Source organism: Electrophorus electricus, chromosome 5, assembly GCF_013358815.1.
Source record: "Electrophorus electricus isolate fEleEle1 chromosome 5, fEleEle1.pri, whole genome shotgun sequence".
Taxonomy (NCBI): domain Eukaryota; kingdom Metazoa; phylum Chordata; class Actinopteri; order Gymnotiformes; family Gymnotidae; genus Electrophorus; species Electrophorus electricus.
The window spans coordinates 29868055-29888970 of record NC_049539.1 but is presented as its reverse complement, the minus strand read 5'-3'; the positions used below and the strand labels follow the sequence as shown (position 1 = coordinate 29888970).

Below are 20916 nucleotides of genomic sequence, written 5' to 3'. Positions count from 1 at the left end.
TTTTTTTTTTTTTAAATAAGATGAAACGTGGTTTTCACAAACTGGTTTGTGTGCAAGTCTTCCTACCACACATATTCACCAACACAAACACGACTCGGAACGACGCGCGGCCCACACGCGTTTCCGCCCTGGCTAAAGGACGCCCACGTGTCCTCAGCGTGAGCAGCCGGGCCGGCGTGCTGTTGGGAAGGGCTGTGCTCGGGTCGCTACGCGCCTTCCCGCTAAGCGGTGGCCTGGCCTACAATGTCGATGGATCTAACTTTCCTCGGAACCGGGTCCGCGTATCCGTCTCCCCATCGCGGAGCTTCGGCGCTGGTGCTGAGGACGGAGGGCGACTGCTGGCTCTTCGACTGCGGAGAGGGCACACAAACCCAGCTAATGAGGAGTCCCAGAAAAGCGAGTGAGCCTGCTTAACCTTACACCGGAGAAGGAAACTACTTCCTGCAACCGGTTTACTGATTTGCGTGGCCTTTTTTTTGCATTCCGATTACTTTACGTTGAAATATTATTTTGATAAATTAATCTGTAGGCGGATTTTTCTGTCCCAATATCTCATCCCAGGTTGCACTGTTTATGACCGACGTTACTGAGCAGTTGTTGCTCGCTGTTATCGAGCCTGCGCGGCGCACCTACTCCGCGTGAATATTTAAACCTGAACGGAAACGGCTTGAAATTGAAGTCAAATTTGATTCACCTTGTGCTCATTAATCAGTGTCATCATCACAGTAACTTCAAAAATGTGTTCGTGTAGTGTGGTTTGATGTGTATGTGTAGGCCTAGTAAACAGGAAACTCGTTTTTTTTAAACTAATTTAACTGGCAGATCCCAGTGTCATATAACCTTCCCCTCCATATTTTTATGAAATAATCAACATCCATTATTGAGCTCTTTTTATTACATGACCTGTACTACAGGATTTAATAAGTTTTCACAAAATCCTTTTGACATATTAGCTGTTTTGCTATCGTTCTACCCGCATGTTCATTTTCCTGTTGTGTAATCCATGAGTACAGAGCCTGTGTAAATATGTCATTGGTTTAGCCGTGTAGGTTGGGCAATCACAAATTAAGGCCACTTAATCCAGATCTCTTAATCTATAGGCTCAGATTTAACATGGTCATTAGGGGTTTGATCAGACAAGACTAACCTGAACCTGACCCCTGTTTGAGAGTGGCATGCTGTAGCAGACCATTTCAAATTTACTGGCACTTTTATCAAAGCAATTTATAATTCTGACTGAGTACAACTTGAGGGTTAAGGGCCAACAGTGGCAACTTGGCAGTGGTGGGACTTAAACTTGCAACCTTCTAATTGCAAGCCAAGTATCTTAACCACTGAGCTGCCCTCACTAGAGAAAATTTCTGGTTTTTCTGTCGTTCCTAAAAACCTAAAACACAAAGAATTTCTATACATTTGTCAGAATTGATTATACACTTCTTTTATATGGCATACACTTTTACATGTTAATGTTTGCATTCGCCACCATTACATCCAGATCATACATTAGTTAACATATGCAAACTGACATTCAACACCCACACCAGTTGGAACCCTTTACCACTACATTCCAAGAGAAGACTTCTTTTTAAAAATGAATTCATCTTAATTAAGGTTGTTTTTCTTTACCATCCTGTACCTAGTGTAGAGATCATGTCTTTTTTTTCATTACCTCACTTCCCTAGCTGAACCAAATCAAAGAGCTACTAGGTAACTACATGTGTAACTAGGACCATTTATAGAAAGGCGGCCACTCCCTCTGACCCCAACACCAGCTAATATACCAGATAATACATCTGATAGCTACCTATCTAGTTCAGTTACATCCACGTACACAATGCCAGTTAGCTAATATACAAAGCTATGTAATGTATTCTGAGGCTGTGTCGTAAAAGATACTTACCTGTCACCACATTCCTGTGCCTTACTCATTTTACCAAATCTTTTAGGGTTAACCTGTTTGTTAACCCTGTGTTAACCTAAGTGAGCTAGGGTTAGTGTTAACCTCTGTGTTAACCCTGTATTAACCTATGTGGGTTAGGGATAACCTGTGTGTTAACCCTGTGTTAACCTATGTGAGCAAGAGTTAGGGTTAACCTGTGTGTTAACCTATGTGAGCTAGGGTTATGGTTAACCTGTGTGTTAACCCTGTGTTAACCTATGTGAGCTAGGGTTGGGGTTAACCTGTGTGTTAACCCTGTGTTAACCTATGTGAGCTCAGGCTGCATCATTACAATATTGGCTACTGCAGCAGAAACAGTATCATATAATGTTCAATCACAATGTCTAATTTTGTGAATAACTCAAACCTCAAATGAGTATTAGTGTTATTCTGTGGGAGTTATGATGAATCACGTGATCCAACAAATGTAAATAATTTTGGTTAATTAATACAACTTAAATATTTAATGAGGGGTGAGATTTTCTTGTGTAATGGAAAAATATAACGGAACCAATTTTTTCTTCCCAGGTAAGATCACCAAAATTTTTATATCTCATCTCCATGGTGATCACTTCTTTGGTCTGCCAGGGTTACTGTGCACACTGAGCCTGAGCTGTTCTGCCCAACCTGGCCAGCAGGGGGCGTATATAGAGATATTTGGACCACAGGGCCTGAGACACTTCCTGCGCGTAGCTTTGCAGATCTCCAGCGCCGAGCTGCAGCTCTCGTATGCTGTTCATGAGCTGGAGCCAAGCAGCGACCAGAGTCCCTGCACTGGACGTCTCGATGCTGCGTTGATCACCTGCAGCCCACAGCGCCACCCACAGGAGCAGCCTGGCAAGACTGTGCACCTGGACCCAGACTCTGACTGCTACACCCTCATAGATGACCAGAAGTTTCTGGTGCAGGCATTCAGGCTCTACCACAGAGTGCCTTCATTTGGGTTTGCAGTGCAGGAGAGAGACAGGCCAGGCCGTCTGAATGTCGAGTTACTGAAACAGCTAGGTAACAGTACCAGGTTAAAGCTCTGTGCTCTTTGGTTAAAATATCAAAGCTGTGTCCTGATTGGTGTGATAATCCTGGTGCTCTGTGCTGCAGGGGTGAACCCGGGACCCCTGTATGGACGTCTGAAGAGTGGACACAGCATCACCCTGGACAGTGGTCGCATGCTGCATCCAGCAGAGGTGCTGGGGCCGGCGGTGCATGGCAGGAAGGTGTGTGTGTTCGGGGACTGCAGTGCACTGGTGGGCAGTGGGGGCAGGAGAGCGTGTGAGGGGGCAGATGTGCTGGTGCACGAGGCCACACTGGAGGATGGGCAGCAGGAGAGGGCAGTAGAACATGGCCACAGCACTCCCAGCATGGCAGCAGCAGTGGCGCTTACCTGTGGAGCTCACACACTGGTGCTGCATCACTTCAGCCAGCGCTACAGACCAGCAGGTGAACGGCAGGAAGGTGGAGGAGGAACGGCGGCGGAACGGCATGAGGGTGGAGGAGGAACGGCGGCGGAACGGCAGGAGGCTGGAGGAGGAACGGCGGCGGAACGGCAGGAGGCTGGAGGAGGAACGGCGGCGGAACGGCAGGAGGCTGGAGGAGCCCATGTCAGCCAGCTGAAGGTGCAGGCGGAACTGTCTCTGCAGGGCTCAAGCACACGTGTCATTCTGGCTGAGGATTTCCTCACTGTACCTGTACCCCTCAGGGAACGTCACCCTGGAAAAACTGGTTAACACTGTGTGTGCGTGTGTGTTATTTTTTAACTCAAAGACACAATTTTTTAATACAGCAAAATATTAAATATTGTTTTTCCAATACTTATTTTTGAAATGTATTTTGATGTAAATTCTCTGCATCATCCGTGCTATGCTACTGTTGGCTCTGGTGTTCTTGTCGAGGATAAACAGGAGATGGATATCACAAGAAGCGTGTTAGCACTGAAGACTGAGGGTGAGGGGTAACAGTGATTGAGAAGTCACAGTGAGAGGTCACAATAAGGTCACATTCGGTGAAGGGTAACAGTGAGTGAGAGGTCACAGTAAGAGGGGTCACAGTGAGTGAGAGGTCACAGTAAGGGGTCACAGTGAGTGAGAGGTCACTATGAGGGGTCACAGTGAGAGAGGTCACTATGAGGGGTCACAGTGAGTGAGAGGTCACAGTAAGAGGGGTCACAGTGAGTGAGAGGTCACAGTAAGGGGTCACAGTGAGAGGTCACTGTATGAGGGGTCACAGTGAGAGAGGTCACTGTATGAGGGGTCACAGTGAGCGGTCACTGTATGAGGGGTCACAGTGAGTGAGAGGTCACTGTGAGGGGTCACAGTGAGAGAGGGGTCACAGTGAGAGAGGTCACTGTATGAGGGGTCACAGTGAGAGAGGTCACTGTATGAGGGGTCACAGTGAGAGAGGTCACATCAACCCAGCAGCAGGTCTAGTAACTGCTCCTTTGAGGAGGAACAGGAGAAGGACTGCAAGAGCCCTAAAACATGAGCTCCAGTTGGCTACTGGTGTGACCACAGTCAGAAACAGACTCCATGAGGGTTGTCCAGCGTTCCTGTAATGGGACCTGTACTCACAGCACCGTGCAGCTTGACTGGCATTCCCAAGTTAGGATCCCATGATCCAGGTCTGGGAGGAGATTCCCCTGGACACCAACGGTTGTCTCATCAGGAATATCACCAGACGTTGTCAGGAGTATGTATGCACTGTGTATGCATGTTTAGCAAGCCGTTTTTGGATAAAAGTGTCAGTTAAATGCTGTAAATGTAAAATATAATTTAAATATAAAATTGTGTGTGTGTGTGTGTGTGTGTGTGTGCCAGATTCCTATTAACCCAGTAAGTACGCGTGAAAAGGGACAATTTTCATTTTACAGTTGAAGTCTAAAACGGTCTCTGTAAATCCTTGGTTTATATCCTACTTTCTGTGTTTGGTACCGGACTCCTGGTTTGGTTTATATCCTACTTCTGTGTTTGGTACCAGACTCCTGGTTTGGTTTATATCGTATTTCTGTGTTTGGTACCGGACTCCTGGTTTGGTTTACATCGTATTTCTGTATTCGGTACCGGACTCCTGTTTTGGTTTATATCCTACTTCTGTGTTTGGTACCGGACTCCTGGTTTGGTTTATATCCTACTTCTGTGTTTGGTACCGGACTCCTGGTTTGGTTTATATCGTATTTCTGTATTCGGTACCGGACTCCTGGTTTTCGCCATACTGAAGCGGTTACTGGGCTGCACTGGGGGCGTCTGAACACATCGACTTCAACTCTTGAGCGATGCCAGATTTATAGCTAAAGGTCGTCCGTGTATTTATGAATGGTAAGCATCACGGACTCGTTTATACGAATGTTAAAAATGTTCAGATATTGTTAGTCGAACTAGATTGTCAGTGAAGTGTCCTGTAGTTTCAGTTCATTAGCCGATACAGTCGGAGATGGGTTAGCTAGTTAGCTTAGCTTAGTTTAGCTAGCGATCTCACAACATTGCCGAAATAGTCAACTAGCTAGCTACCCACGTACCTGGCTGTATACTATAATTATTAACACACTGTACGGTATGTTTTATTCACATTTCTTGTAGTCACATTTGACTAATTAAACGTTTATCGGTATTAATTTGGGTTATGAAGTAGCTGCGTTAGCTGGCTACCTAAAGGGCTGGTAACTTGGTCTTTGTGTTTAGCATATCAGGCTAATAATTGTGCAGATAGCCAGGGTCGCTATTTGGGAATTATAAACATTAGTCAGGAGAAATATCAATCCAACCTACTCACAAGAATGTTTCAGACCACTGTCGTATAAAACAACGGGAATTTTACTTGGCTGAACCGTATCACTGCATTTTTTATTCACGCCCGTGAACGAACGTTTACTTGACTCAGTTTAGCTAGGTTAGCTAACGCTAGCTACAGTCTTCCATCAATATTCAACTATGACTTGAAGTTTATTCTAATCGGCATTTATTATTTATTGCGTTTATTGTCACGATTATACAGCAAGTCAAACTACTGGGAAAAAGAACCTTGCACACGTGCTGTGTGCTTTCTCGTCTCTTGTCAAAGCATAATTTTGGCAGTTGTGGGTTGGTCTGGTGTTGGATGTTAGTGTTGTCCGAGCCCAGCTGTTATGAATGAAAGTGGCGCTGCTTTCTTTATGCATGTACAGCAAAACTGTGCTTGATTTGGTGGTATTTGTGTGTTTTTGTGTTCTCAGTGTTTGTGGCAACGGGACCTGGAACCTGAAGGCATTTGTGTAGGAGGGGCTGTATACTGCATCACAGAGAGTACACACACACACTCAACTCACCCAGTGCATAGAGATCCTCTGTACCATACTGAGCAAGAACTGGAATAGTGGCATCTCCCTGAGCCCATCTGTAGGCAGACTTGCTGGGAAGTATGTCTGTGTCCAGCACTCCCACCAGTAATGATGCCTGTCTGAGCATAGTGCACAGTCTCATGTGCCACAGACAGGGTGGGGAGAGTGAGTCCTTCTCCAAACGTGCCATCGAGAGTCTGGTGAAGAAGCTGAAAGAGAAGAAGGATGAACTGGACTCCCTGATCACTGCCGTAACGACAAACGGAGCACATCCCAGCAAGTGTGTCACCATCCAGCGTACCCTGGATGGACGCCTGCAGGTAGGACAAAGCGCAGCTGGTGCAGCATACCGCACTGAACACAGGAACGCGGCCACGCACCGCACTGAACACAGGAACGCGGCCACATAACACACTGAACACTTTATGCAAAACTGTCGTAGAACGTCTTGACCTTTCCAATATGTGACTGGATGGCAGTATGATGACACATGAGAGAGAGAATGGCTAGAGAAGGTGGTGTGAGATTGGTTGGTCTAAGATTGGTTGTGAATCTCTATCTGTTGCCTCTATATACATCAATAGTTTGAGTTTAGTGTATTAAGTGTGCTGATGTTTTAGGTTGGGTGGTGTGACTGATGTCCCCCACACACTACTCATATAATGTGTTAGGTTGGGTGGTGTGACTGTCCCCCATACACCTCACATATAATGTGTTACTGATAAAGAAACAATAATATTTACAATTATGTTCATGAAACAGCTAGGAAGAGAGTGTGTATAATGCTCATATCTTTGTGAAACTCACTGATCCCAGACCAGCTCACTGGCAGGTTTGATGAGTCTGTGTGTTCACTCAAAAAGCCCCTGTTGATCTGTCCCTCTGTCTGGGTGTGCTGATAATGTTCTTGTTCTGTTCAGGTGGCCGGGCGGAAGGGGTTTCCACATGTGATCTATGCTCGTCTGTGGAGATGGCCAGATCTGCATAAGAATGAGCTTAAACATGTTAAATACTGCCAGTTTGCCTTCGACCTCAAGTGTGACAGTGTGTGTGTGAACCCCTACCACTATGAGAGGGTGGCATCGCCGGGCATTGGTCAGTATTCCCAACCCATACACATGTGCACGCACGCACACAACCACGCACTCACACTAGATTTTTCCATCATGACCTTTTTCTCCAGTGTGCTGTATTACTCCTGGTGTAGCTCAGTGAGGGTAGTTACCTGTTTCAGGTGAGCTGGAGGAGACAGACACTCCTGCACTGCTGTCTCTCTGTGCCTCAGCTGGTGTTTGGTTACTGTGTAACCGCAATGCTAAACACTTAAGTGAATATTTATTGCCATGTTTCTGTTTATAATTATGTTAACGTGACTGTTTGCTTACGCTCACTGTGTCTCTGTCTCTCAGACCTGTCTGGACTGACTCTGAGTGGTGCAGGTGAGGTGTGATTGTGGGTTTTATTTTTGTTTTGTTTGTTTTTTAAAGCTTTTATGTGTATATTACAGCTCAAAGAATCAATTTGTATGTGAGTATGTTTGCCCGCCTTAAGGTACTTGACTTGTAATCAGATGGTTGCTGGTTCAAATCCCACCACTGCCAAGCTGCCACTGTTGGGCCCCTGAACAAGGCCCTTAACCCTCAGTTGCTGAAGTTGTACTGTCATAATTGTAAGTCGCTTTGGATAAAAGTGTCAGCTAAATGCCGTAAATGTAAATGTGTCCCCGTGCATGTGTCTAGGGCCCAGTGCAGGTCTGTTGGTGAAGGAGGAGTTTGAAGGACAGACATCTCACTCCAGTGCTGATGGGTCTCACAGCATACAGACCATCCAGCATCAGCCCGCCTCGTCTCATCCAGCGCCGCCCACCTCTACCCGCCCGGCCCTGCCTGACACCTTCAGCAGCCCTGCCCTCCTGCCTCCACCTGATGCGACGAGCTCTGCCTCCAGCTCTGCCTTTCCTAGTTTAGCTGCTGGAGCAGCCAGTAAGAAACATATAGTCATGGGTTGAGGTTAAAGGGGTTCAATGTTTCTGGTGTTGTATGCTAACATATTAACCACTCGCACACAGTGGTTTGGGATGTGGGTTGTAAAGATGTTAGAATGAGTACAGGATGTTTAGAAAGAATTCTCCACACACAGCTGTTCCCCCCCCCATATTCTACTCTCTCTCTGTCCCCACACACAGCTGTCCCCCCCCCCATATTCTACTCTCTCTCTCTGTCCCCACACACAGCTGTTCCCCCCTCACACTCTACACTGTCTCCTCCCCTCATAGCTGTTACCCCACATTCTGTTTTTAAATTAAAATGTGATTGTACAGCTTTTTCTCATGGCCTATACAAATGTGCACAATGGCGACAACAAGATTGTGTTACCTAAAGAAAAAAGCGAACATTAATAGGGAATTTCTGTAATTCTCCCATCACATGATCAGATACTTTGTGCTGATAGGCTATTTGTCTCCCATAGCAGCCGGTGGCTCTTGGTCAAGAGGGAGTGGTTTCCCTCCCAACCTGCCTCATCAGAACGGCCACTTGCACCACCACCCTCCCCAGTACTGTGAGTGTCTCTCTCACTCACACACATACACGCGCACGCGAACTGAAACTTCACAGTACTAGAGTACTGACTGACAGCAGTGGTACAGTAGCATTAGCTATACTAACAATTTAATTTGGTAGTTTTTTTCCAGTCAGTGCCACAAGACGAACACAAACAAGCAATGTTCAGGCTGGCCACTGGAGGGTGACAGTGTAGCCGTCTCCACTCATATACAGTGATGTACAGTCATCAAGACACACACAAACTACGCATTTGCAGATGCAGACATACATACAGTCACCCAAATAATTCACAGCTTAACTTTTGTGGGTTATATAGTTTTTTTTAAATTTACATTATTAATTCTTATAAGTAGGAAATGAGGAATTGAAACTGCAGTATTCCTATTTCCTTTATGTTGTGGCACTTCTACTCATCACCCTGCCAAGGGAACATTCTTGAACATTCCAAAATTCCAGACCATTCCAATATTCCAGAACAGCATTTTTTTACAGTGAAGGTGATTTTTCTCCTTTCTGCTCAGGGCCTGTGCATAATGACCTTGTATTCCAGCCCCCAATATCTACCCACCCAGGTGACACACACACCCACACACACACACACACACACACACACACACACACACACACACACACACAAACACACTTATGGGTTTAGTCTGTAGTAATAGTTGGTCTTTGTATAATCTAACACCTAAACACAGATTGGCTCTGTAAGACCTAGACTCACAGATGTTTTAAAATTTTTATTTGTGATCTCTGTGTATGTTTCCTTCTGCTTATAGAAGTCAGTGTTGTGTGTAAAATCAATGAATATAATAATGAAATTATTATACACACTGTCCCGCTCTCTCTAGCGCTCGCTCTCTCTGTCTCTCCCAGCGCCAGATTACTGGTGCTCCATTGCGTATTTTGAGATGGATGTGCAGGTCGGGGAGACGTTTAAGGTTCCGTCTTCGTGCCCCGTGGTGACGGTGGATGGCTATGTGGACCCTTCTGGTGGCGATCGCTTCTGCCTGGGCCAGCTGAGCAATGTGCACCGCACCGAGGCTATCGAAAGGGCCAGGCATGCCAATCTATCCCAAACACTCCCATTTCAGAGTTCCCACTGGTCACAGAATTTTGGAATATCTTGGAATTTCAAAATTCCAGACATGGAAAGTCTGGATTTGATCCTTTTTTAAAATAGTTTTGTAGGTCAAGTTATGGAATCTCAGGGAATTTTGTAGCATCTTTAAATTTTACTTGCAGTTTATCAAAATGTTATTTTCATGCATTTCCCATATTTTGCCAGTGGTTGTTATATTTACTTGATTTTTCTGTGCCAGTTTGTAATTTGGAGTTTTAAATTGTCTTTTATAGAGGAGGTTCAAGGTCTTTTTGCATTGGTACTCTTCACTGTTCAGTCTCACTCTGATGTAGACAGTACAATAGGAGACAGTTAGAGCACTATGAGAAGTTATTAGTGTTCATAAAGGACAGCAGGAGACAGTCACGGCACTATGAAGTTAAATACAGTATTGCCCATTAAATAGGCACTCAGGAAGGAATACTAAGAAGGCTGGAGATCAGAAGGACTCACACTCCTCCCTCTCTCGCACACACATTCTCATTCCCGCACACACACATTCTCTTTCTCTCTCTATCGCACCTATGTTCTCGCTCTCTCTCACACACATTTTCTCTCTCTATAGGTTGCACATTGGAAAGGGAGTGCAGTTGGAGTGTAAGGGTGAAGGAGACGTTTGGGTACGTTGCCTTAGCGACCATGCAGTGTTTGTCCAGAGTTACTATCTGGACAGAGAAGCTGGAAGAGCTCCAGGTGATGCTGTTCATAAAATCTACCCCAGCGCCTACATCAAGGTAACCTTAAACCCCTAACCACAGCACCTACATCAAGGTAACCTTAAACCCCTAAACCCTAACCTCAGCGCCTATGTCAAAGTTACCCTAACCCCTAAACGCAGCACCTACATCAAGGTAATTCTAAACACCTAAAATCTAACCCCTGACCGAAACCCATCCCACAAGAGAACGTCCATCAAGGGCAACAGACAGCAGTTGGCTGGGGTGGATGTGTGGTGCGCTACAGCAGGGGACATCAGGGGGTGGTAGGAGTAGCCATGGCGGCTGAGACATGTTGAGGCTCAGTAACATCTTGACATGAGGGCTAGGTGTACCTCGGCAGAAAGAGACACTAGATTAAGCATGTCCAGGTATGAGGGTGTGTAAATTAGGGAACTATTATGTGCAGTGATGGATTCTGGAGGGTCTAGCTATGGCAGCACAGCTAAAAGGAAAGAGCCAGAAGGAACCACAGGCATGAGGGCACATCAGCACTGCACCGCTCTGTCAACAAACTTCAGAGACAAAAGAGAAGTGACAGCATCATAACATCCCAATACCATGGACCCCCAGATCTACAGCTTTACCTCAGATGGGAAGTAGTTAATAAAATCCCTGACTGTACAGATAGCTTTTCAGCCTAGCCTTAAATACTTTGAACATTTACTGGAAGGTTATTCCATGGTGTGGGAGCTTTATGGTAGAAGGCTCTGCCCTCTGCAGTTGATTTTCTTATTCTTGGTACCATAAAGAGCTGAACCTTTTGATCTAAGCAGACGTGGTGGGTCGTAATGCACTAGGAGATCTCTAAGCTCCAGTGGGGCAAAACCATTCAGTGCTTTGTAGGTAATTAGAAGTATTTTATAATCAATACAAAATTTTACTGGGAGCTAATATAAAGTAGCTAAGATAGGAGTGATCAAATGTTCTAGTTCTAGTAAGAACTCTGGCTGCTGTGTTTTGCACTAGCTGGAGCTTGTTTAGGAACTTAATGGTACAGCCTGATAGTAAAGCATTAAAGTAGTCCAATCTTTAAATTATGGTAGCTCAGTGGTTAAGGTACTTGACTTGTAATCAGAAGGTTGCTGGTTCAAGCCCCAACACTGCCAGGTTTCCATTGTTGGGCCCCTGAGCAAGGCCCTTAACCCTTAAGTTGTACTCAGTTCTAGTAAGTCATTTTGGATAAAAGCATCAGGTAAATGTAAATAAATGCATGGACTAGCTTTTCTGCATCATGTGATGAGAGCATGTTCCTAATCTTTGAAGTCTTCCTAAGGTGAAGAAAGACGGACCTAGAAAGTTTATTTGCATAAGCTTTGAACGAGAAACTGGGATCCATAATAGCTCCAAGCTCTTTAACTGTTAGAGAAGATGTGATTGGGGAAACCATTGAGGGTCATAGAGTAATTAGAGAGCGAGGACCTGGCTGTCTCTGGGCCTAATCGAAGCACCTCTGTTTTGTCAGGATTAAGGGAGAGAAGGTTCCTCAACATCCAGTGTCTGATGTCCTTTATGCATTCCCCAATAATATTAAGACGATATGTCCTCTGGTTTGGCCGAGACACATAGATGAGTATCATAAAGAAAAAGCAAAGGCCCTAGAACAGACCCTTGTGGGACACCCTAGCCAATATTGTTGTATGCTGAGAAGTCTCCATTTATGTTAACACACTGGTAGTGACCAGCTAGGTAAGATTTAAACAAGGATTACTCCCCTAATCCCAGCAACATTTTTGAGTCTATATAGTAAAATTATGTATGTATTAGCTATAGTGTCAAATGCTGCACTCAGATCAAGCAATATAAGCAAAGAGACAACCCTGGTCAGAAGCCAACAACAGGTTATTAGCTACTTTAATCAGTGCTGTCTCTGTCCTATGATGAGGCCTAAACCCTGACTGAAAGACTTCTGAAAGGTTTAGACTGTCCACGGTGGGTGGCTGGTCCTGTAGTGTTGCTACACCTTCTCTCTGGAACTCTACCTACACCTGTACCCCTCTCTCTCTGCCTTTTAAACTCAGCTCAGAACCTTTTCTCACAGTAATTCCACTCATATCTGTAAAGTGACTATTTTAGTTTTTTTTTTGTTTTGTTTTTTTTTGGTATTGCATTGTCCATACTTGCAGAACTGACATTTTCCAGTGCCTACATCACGGTAGTCCTAATCCTAGTATCTAAATCAATGCAACCTCTAACCTCTGACCCCCAGTCAGGGCAACCTCTAACCCCTGACCCCCCAATCAGTGTAGCTTCTAACCCCTGACCCCCCAATCAGTGCAACATCTAATCCTTTGACCTGTAACACGTGTGTGTGTGTGTGTGTGTGTGTGTGTGTGTGTGTGTGTGTGTGTGTGTGTGTGTGTGTGTGTGTGTAGGTCTTTGACCTGAGGCAGTGCCATCGGCAGATGCAACAGCAGGCGGCTACAGCTCAGGCAGCAGCAGCAGCTCAGGCAGCAGCAGTGGCTGGAAACATCCCAGGTCCTGGATCAGTAGGAGGGATAGCACCAGCTATCAGTGAGTGTACACGCACAGGTCCTGGATCAGTAGGAGGGATAGCACCAGCTATCAGTGAGTGTACACGCACAGGTCCTGGATCAGTAGGAGGGATAGCACCAGCTATCAGTGAGTGTACACGCACAGGTCCTGGATCAGTAGGAGGGATAGCACCAGCTATCAGTGAGTGTACACGCACAGGTCCTGGATCAGTAGGAGGGATAGCACCAGCTATCAGTGAGTGTACACGCACAGGTCCTGGATCAGTAGGAGGGATAGCACCAGCTATCAGTGAGTGTACACGCACAGGTCCTGGATCAGTAGGAGGGATAGCACCAGCTATCAGTGAGTGTACACGCACAGGTCCTGGATCAGTAGGAGGGATAGCACCAGCTATCAGTGAGTGTACACGCACAGGTCCTGGATCAGTAGGAGGGATAGCACCAGCTATCAGTGAGTACACGCACAGGTCCTGGATCAGTAGGAGGGATAGCACCAGCTATCAGTGAGTGTACACGCACAGGTCCTGGATCAGTAGGAGGGATAGCACCAGCTATCAGTGAGTGTACACGCACAGGTCCTGGATCAGTAGGAGGGATAGCACCAGCTATCAGTGAGTGTACACGCACAGGTCCTGGATCAGTAGGAGGGATAGCACCAGCTATCAGTGAGTGTACACGCACAGGTCCTGGATCAGTAGGAGGGATAGCACCAGCTATCAGTGAGTGTACACGCACAGGTCCTGGATCAGTAGGAGGGATAGCACCAGCTATCAGTGACTGTACACGCACAGGTCCTGGATCAATAGGAGGGATAGCACTAGCTATCAGTGATTGTACACCCACAGGTCCTGGATCAGTAGGAAGGATAGCACCAGCTACTGGTCGGTGTATACACACAGGTATTAATTCTTTGCTTAAAAAAACTTATGAACTGCTTATAATTGTACTTCACTATACCATATAAACATCTGACAAAAGGATCTGAAAAAAAACCGAGGCAGTAAACTTTTTGAAAATATGTCAACTTTTGACCACGACTGTAAACACAAACACACACACACACACATCAGGTGCTATTCCTCCTATTGATTCAGGATCTATCAGTGAGTGTGTGTGTGTATATATGTATATGTATATGTGTGTATATATGTATATGTATGTGTGTGTATGTATATATATATATATATATATATATATATATATATATTACACACACACACACACACACACACAGAGACTTAATGTTGTTTATATCACACAGTCATTAGTAAGTGAACATGCATTTGTATCACACATTCTGGTCTAACTTGTAGTTTCTGTGTGTGTGTGAGGTCTGTCTGCTGCGGCTGGTATCGGGGTGGATGACCTGCGTCGGTTGTGTATTCTGCGCATGAGTTTTGTGAAGGGCTGGGGCCCTGACTATCCCCGCCAGAGCATTAAAGAGACACCATGTTGGATCGAGATCCACCTTCACCGAGCCCTTCAGCTACTGGACGAGGTCCTACACACCATGCCGATAGCTGACCCACAACCGCTCGACTGACCCGCCCAGTCTGATCACCAACTGCTCGACTGACCCACCCAAACTGATCACCAACCACTCAACTGACCTGGCCAGTCTGACCTACAACCGCTCGACTGACCTACCCAGTCTGATCACCAACCGCTCGACTGACCTACCCAGTCTGATCACCAACCACTGGAATGACCCGCCCACAGTCTGACCCACAACCACTACCACTGGAATGACCCGCCCACAGTCTGACCCACAACCACTGGATTGACCCACCCACAGCTGACTGTCAGCCTCACCCACCTTCATATGTCCTTTGCAACATTTCTCTTGGTGCATTGGTCCGCACTTCACACAAAATGCTCAGAAACGCATTTTAAAATGTGCCAAAATGCATCTTCACTGAGGGAAGCAGGTGCCGCCATCTTAATTTCTGAGGTTTGTATAAAGAGTGAAGAATAGCTGACACTACTGAGCTCTAAACAGCACCTGATGCAGGGAATACAGGACCTGGGATCCCACTCTGAAGGAGTTTATACACACACAGTTTATATTAACCCTTTTAACACCCCTCATATGTAAACAGTTTATATTAACCCTTATGTTAAAACCCCCCGCTCTGTCTGTTTATATTAACCCTTATTTTAAAACCCCTCTCTGTTTATATTAACCCTTATGCTAAAACCCCTCTCTGTTTATATTAACCCTTATGTTAAAACACCTCTCTGTTTATATTAACCCTTATGTTAAAACACCTCTCTGTTTATATTAACCCTTATTTTAAAACCCCTCTCACAGTTTATATTAACCCTTATGCTAAAACCCCTCACAGTTTATATTAACCCTTATGTTAAAACCCCCCTCTGTCTGTTTATATTAACCCTTATGGCAAAACCCCTCAGATTATATTAACCCTTATGCTAAAACCCCTCTCACAGTTTATATTAACCCTTATGTTAAAACCCCCTCACAGTTTATATTAACCCTTATGTCAAAACCCCTCACAGTTTATATTAACCCTTATGCTAAAACCCCTCACAGTTTATATTAACCCTTATGCTAAAACCCCCTCACACAGTTTATATTAACCCTTATGCTAAAACCCCTCACAGTTTATATTAACCCTTATGCTAAAACCCCTCACAGTTTATATTAACCCTTATGTTAAAACCCCCCTCTGTCTGTTTATATTAACCCTTATGTCAAAACCCCTCACACAGTTTATATTAACCCTTATGCTAAAACCCCTCAGTTTATATTAACCCTTGTTAAAACCCCCGTTTGTTTATATTAACCCTTATGTCAAAACCTCTCACACACAGATTATATTAACCCTTATGCTAAAACCCCTCTCACAGTATATATTAACCCTTATGTTAAAACCTCTCTCTCTCTCTCTCTCTCTCTCTCTCTCACCCACACACAAACACAGTTTATTTGAAGCCTTATGTTAACTGTTTATGTATGAGGGGTGTTATATTAACCCTTACGTTAAAACCCCTCACACACACACACACACACACACACAGAGGCCGTGGATCGAGGCGATCTTGCACTCATCACTGTGATTCAGCGTGGAATATGACAGCACAGAAACAAATCCTTGTCTGATGTGAAGAATGAAATGTCTGTTGAAGAGAAACCATACTAATAAACTCACAAAGCTCTGAACTTCTCTGAAATGGAACCCTTGTGAATGGGAATCTGGGACTAAAGATTCTAACAGGACTCTCAACACTAATACTGGCCTCTCGAAACACTAGCAGGACTTCCCGTAGCCTGCAGAGGGTGACGTTCCACAGAACTCCTCTGACGTCACACTGAAGGCATCAGGCTGGGTGTATAAGTAGTTCAAAATGAAGAGCTTGTCTTTATACACCACTGTAGATTATGTATTTTCTGAAGTAGATACTGAATTTGTATTCTGCACATAGTTACGTGACATGTACTGTTTGTGTAAGAAGGGAGGACAGCCTGCTCTGGACATTTCTGGGTCTGTCATTCCTTAAGAATGTCCCCCCCAGCCTAGTGTCCAGAGGAGACTCTCCCTGTGTCCAGCCTGTGTGAGGTTGGGGACACATCAAATTTTGATGATTATATTTTGTAAAAGTTATCACACTATACAATAATATTGCATTTATAGGGATGTTTGTTGTAGCTAAACATGTTAGCAGTACAACACTGCAATGTGTTGGAAATAAAATGTGTTCAAGTGTAAATAAATGTGATTGAACTGCTGTATATTCTCACATCACACGGAAAAACGCTAATTTCAACAACCTCCGTTTAAAGTTCCTCATTTATTATCAGCTGTAAAAACATTGTTTATTAAGTAATCAGAAAAATAAAATCCTAATTCTCTTGTATTTGAAAGCTTCTCCCACAGGATGCAAATCAATTAAAAAAATAGCTAACTTTAAATCGCAATAATACAACTTATATATATATACATTACAAAAATAAAATTAAATATATAACCATGGAGACTGTAAACAACTAGTAAACTTGGTTTGTATGTATATCACTATTGTTTAATTGTGTGGTTCATAGATATTTAAATAGCTCGTGTTTGACTCTTGACACAGTTGGGTAGTAGCTTACATAACTTTAAACAAACACCATCTTAAAGTCCTCTATACTATATCAGTTAATATACAGACGTGCTTCTACACTTTTAAATACAGTCACAGCAAGAAAAGCCCAGTCTGCCCAGTTAATACACCAGTCTGTCAGAGGACTGCCTTATTATTTACACCTCCAGACAAACCTCGGACCACACACTACTCAGAAAATAGTGGACAAGATTTTGGATATTCTTTAGGAATTGAAATTTGGGTGCCATGCAGGTAAAACTTTTTAAAATAGTAAATAACCATACCTTTGACAAGTTACGTGTTGGCAATATAGAAATGACGGTACTGTTTCGGCCCTACAGCTAAGTTGCAACTGTGGCAGTGCCCTGTGAGGGGGCGGGGTCTAAAGGGGCATGAGGGCGGGATCTAATGTCAGAGAGCAGCTAACGTTACATCTGCAAAAAATTATTAAAATAGATTTGTAATGTACAAATAAATGTCCTCTGGTGGTGGACTTACACCAGAGAGGACTGTTTGAGAGAGCTGCATAGGTTGTGTATGTTCATGTTTGTGTGAGAGACAGAGAGCACTTTGGCTGGGTCACTCAAAAAAGCAGGTTTTGACTGCGAGGGGGCAGTGTTGTCACTCTCTTTCCAGCTACGGTGTGGCGCTGTGTGGAGAACGGGAGAAGGCGGGGAGGTGCGGAGGTGACGTGACCTGCAGTCGGCTGACGGGCAAGTCTTCGCAGGGCGGGGGCAGCTGGGCTGTGGCAGGCAGACAGGCCCCGCCCCACAAAGCCTGCTGCTGACAGGCTGGCACAGCTGTCACTGATAAACCATCAACGCTGCCGGAATCGTCAGAGCCAAAGGGCAACTGGACATCACTGAACCAGAACCTGCACCCCGCTCCGGCCACAGGACTGAGCTCGACCCCCCCGCTGCAGAAAGACTCACTGGACGTGCTGCCTAGAGAGCTGGCGCTGTCGTTATGGTAACGAGTGCTGTTTCTCTGCGGTGCTGTGATGTCACAGGGGTAGTTAGAGCTGGAGCTGACATCGGCTCTAGGGGGTAGCCGCCACAGCTCCCGGCCGGCCGGCCCCAAGCCGATATCTGTGCCACTGCAGCGGAAATCATCGTTCAGGCTAACATCGGTGCCGTTGTAAAGGAAGTCGTCGTGACGCCAGTCGGTGTCCATACCGACGGTCCGCAGGGCTATGTGAGCCCTGATTTCATCCCGCGCCCTCTCCACGTCCTCCGCCATCCCGCTCACCTCGAACACGGGCTCCTGCTCGCGGCCCGGGGTCGTGATGTAGGTGTGTGTCTTCTCCTGGATCCTCTTAATGGTGGACCCTCTGGACCCCACCACCAACCCCACCACAGGGTAGGGCACACGCACCTGGATGGTGGTCTGCCCCGGCAGCGAGAGGGCACCACAGAGCGGGAGCGGCAGAGCGGACGCTTTGCTCCGTGACGCCCGGATCAGGGAGAAGTGTTCGGCCGCTGACAGAATTTCACGTTTTGCCATGGCAACGTCTTCCTTCCTCCCTGTAACCACAAACACCGGCGCTTCCCCCCGTGAAGGTGTTTTGATGTACGTGTTGGTCTTTGCTCGGAGAGCCTTGATCTTACAGCCTGCAGAGATAGAGAGAGCACAGCTTAGCGAAGACAGCTATAAATCTGCAACTTACCTTACACAACACACCCAGGAAGTGCCTTTGCAGAGTAATTCTGATCAGCCCAAACAACTACGGCGGTTAGAGAAGCGGGGCTGTGTGGTACGTACCCTGCCGGCCGACTATTTCCGCGACGTGCTCAGAGGTGGGCACTTCCACACACTCCGTGGTGTTCACACTCCTCCTGCACACCCGGGATAAAGTCTGATGACTCTCCGGTCCAGTCTGACCGCCCCGCTGTCCTGTCGGGACCGTATCCCGCACCTCTAGCGCCTCCGCTCCGTTAAGCAGGGTGGGCTCCAGCCGCGGGAGCGGGACCGGGACCAGGGCGCTCGGCTCCGCCGTCTCCACTGGTGTCGGTTCAGGCAGGACGGGCGTGAGGTCTAAGACGGGCCCCGGGACACGGAGCTGGTACCGTGCCGGACCGTCCGCTTGTATGAACGGCAGGAGACTACAGTCGGGTTCGTCTGGCTCCAAAACAAACACCCTGCTGGGCATGTCGGTGCACTTTCCCTTGTTTATGCTAATACAGTAAATATGGCAGCTAGCAGTGTTGTACGGAACTCAGTGAACGAGACAGGCGAGCGTTACCGGGGACTGACTCGTGTCTCCGTGTTTCCGTTCATCGTAGGTTCCCGTGGAGGGTTTGTGCCGCCTGGTGGCGGGGAGGGGATTCACCACATGGTACGTTTCAGAGTTAATACATAAATCAATAAAACTAACGTGTCTGTATCGATCGGCGTGGCTGCCTGACACTGATCTGCACATGGAGAATCCAAAGCTCCATCTGAAGTTTATTGTAAGGACTTCTTTCTTTTCTCTTCGGATGTGGACCGTGTGACATTAAAACGAGCACAGAAGGACTAACTTTGTCAAACGTGTTTCTGACGTCTGAACATTTAGAAACGCGGGCACACCGGCCGCGCGCGTCAGTGTCCGGGCAACGGCGCGACGCACTCCGTCACCAGGGAGATCGCGGGGTGGGTACCGGGAGGCGCCTCGTCGGTAGGGCTCGGGTTACGAAACAGTCCCGGCATGTGCAGTCGGTAGATTTGGAGTTCGGGATCTGAAACTTCCAGCCTCTACAGTCCCGGCATGTACAGCCGAGCTCCGAGGATCACCGACCCGAGCGCACGGAGCTCGGCCACGACACGCACCGGGCCGGGCGCGTACGAGATACGGACGCACACCCAGACGAGCCAGCGGAGTAAGAAAACGCCGACCAAGCGGATGGGCATCTCTGTGCTCAACAATTACACTGTTGTTAGGAATGTTTTTACCCTACACAGAACGGTTATGTTATGCATTGGGAAATCCCTTCTGTCTTCAGACGGCTATGCCCCGTTCCTGTGTCTCTCCAGCAGACAGTCTGTGTTTGACAGGTCGGTGGGCGAGCTGTGTTCTCCTGGCCCTGCTCACTATGACGGGGTCCTGCTCAAGGTACTGCCGGGTCCCCACCCTGGAAAAAGGTCCAGTAATGAACAGTGAAGCTGAATGAACTCAGCAGCTAATCAGTGCTATAGACCACCCACAGTTACCAGTCAAAAAAACAACTGTGCTGGTTTTGAAGACATAAACCAATTCTTGTTTCTGCTTTATGTGCGTAAAAGAAAGCTGTTTCTGTTTCTTTTGTGTATGAACTTAGTGCATAAATCAAAAATATTTTTCATGATCAAAACTATGTGTGTTTTTCATTATGCTCATTTCATTATACCAATATGCTCTGTGTACCTTTCATTAATTGGTTTTCCTTTTCTAATCTTAAATTAGAAAAGGAAAACCAATTAATGAAAGGTACACAGAGCATATTGGTGTGATACTGTCAAACCAAGCTATTTCTCATTTATTAGCTGGACATAAACAGAACCAAAGACGAGAAGTGACCTGCTTTCCCATTTTTCAGTATTGGGTCTGAAACTGAAAATCAGATGGCCAAATCGATTGGCCACAGGCCCTTTTCAAAGTCATTTACTTGTGTCTGAAGCCTGTTGTGCTCTCTGACCCTCCAGAAT

The 20916-nt window shown here is 46.1% G+C and overlaps 3 protein-coding genes across 9 annotated transcripts in view; 2 read left to right on the top strand and 1 right to left on the bottom strand.

Moving 5' to 3' along the window:
- The first annotated feature begins 150 nt into the window (after window positions 1-150).
- smad4 (SMAD family member 4) lies at window positions 151-16878 on the top strand. Of its 7 annotated transcripts, none has more exons than XR_004775980.1 (11): window positions 3695-4621; window positions 6141-6565; window positions 7166-7340; window positions 7655-7684; window positions 7985-8227; window positions 8715-8804; window positions 9331-9381; window positions 9689-9872; window positions 10501-10669; window positions 13027-13919; window positions 14478-14559. XR_004775980.1 is itself a non-coding variant. In XM_035526006.1 (11 exons), the coding sequence occupies exons 2-11, from the start codon at window positions 6326-6328 to the stop codon at window positions 14687-14689; spliced, it is 1533 nt and encodes a 510-aa protein (XP_035381899.1). In that variant the 5' UTR covers window positions 4747-5247; window positions 6141-6325; the 3' UTR covers window positions 14690-16878. The 7 variants fall into 7 exon arrangements, 2 of the variants coding, with proteins under 2 accessions (XP_035381899.1, XP_035381898.1); XM_035526006.1 differs by lacking the exon at window positions 3695-4621 and adding an exon at window positions 4747-5247 and having other exon boundaries at window positions 13027-13165; window positions 14478-16878; XR_004775981.1 differs by lacking the exon at window positions 3695-4621 and adding an exon at window positions 4748-5247 and having other exon boundaries at window positions 8718-8804.
- Window positions 16879-16942: 64 nt separating this feature from the next.
- Window positions 16943-19502, bottom strand: LOC113567947 (RNA-binding protein MEX3B). Its single transcript, XM_026996094.2, has 2 exons — window positions 19015-19502; window positions 16943-18863 (listed from the first exon to the last, which is right to left on the bottom strand). Exons 1-2 carry the CDS (start codon window positions 19400-19402, stop codon window positions 17890-17892), a joined length of 1362 nt encoding a protein of 453 aa, XP_026851895.2. The 5' UTR covers window positions 19403-19502; the 3' UTR covers window positions 16943-17889.
- Window positions 19503-19999: 497 nt separating this feature from the next.
- Window positions 20000-20916, top strand: part of stpg2 (sperm-tail PG-rich repeat containing 2) — an 11946-nt gene continuing 11029 nt past the window's right edge. Inside the window, exons 1-3 of the mRNA XM_035526496.1 lie at window positions 20000-20111; window positions 20235-20344; window positions 20914-20916. The exon at window positions 20914-20916 is cut by the window's right edge and continues 147 nt beyond it. Coding sequence (XP_035382389.1) covers window positions 20000-20111; window positions 20235-20344; window positions 20914-20916 — 225 coding nt within the window. The remainder of the gene's footprint in view (window positions 20112-20234; window positions 20345-20913) is intronic.

Excerpts from the sequence above, each read along its gene's own strand:
- smad4 (XM_035526005.1), top strand. The coding sequence starts at position 6,326 with ATGTCTGTGTCCAGCACTCCCACCAGTAATGATGCCTGTCTGAGCATA. Across the intron at positions 8,228-8,714 it reads TTTAGCTGCTGGAGCAGCCA|CAGCCGGTGGCTCTTGGTCA; the intron begins GTAAGAAACATA and ends TGTCTCCCATAG. Across the intron at positions 8,805-9,330 it reads CCACCACCCTCCCCAGTACT|GGCCTGTGCATAATGACCTT; the intron begins GTGAGTGTCTCT and ends CTTTCTGCTCAG.
- LOC113567947 (XM_026996094.2), bottom strand. The coding sequence starts at position 19,402 with ATGCCCAGCAGGGTGTTTGTTTTGGAGCCAGACGAACCCGACTGTAGT. Across the intron at positions 18,864-19,014 it reads GGAAATAGTCGGCCGGCAGG|GCTGTAAGATCAAGGCTCTC; the intron begins GTACGTACCACA and ends CTATCTCTGCAG.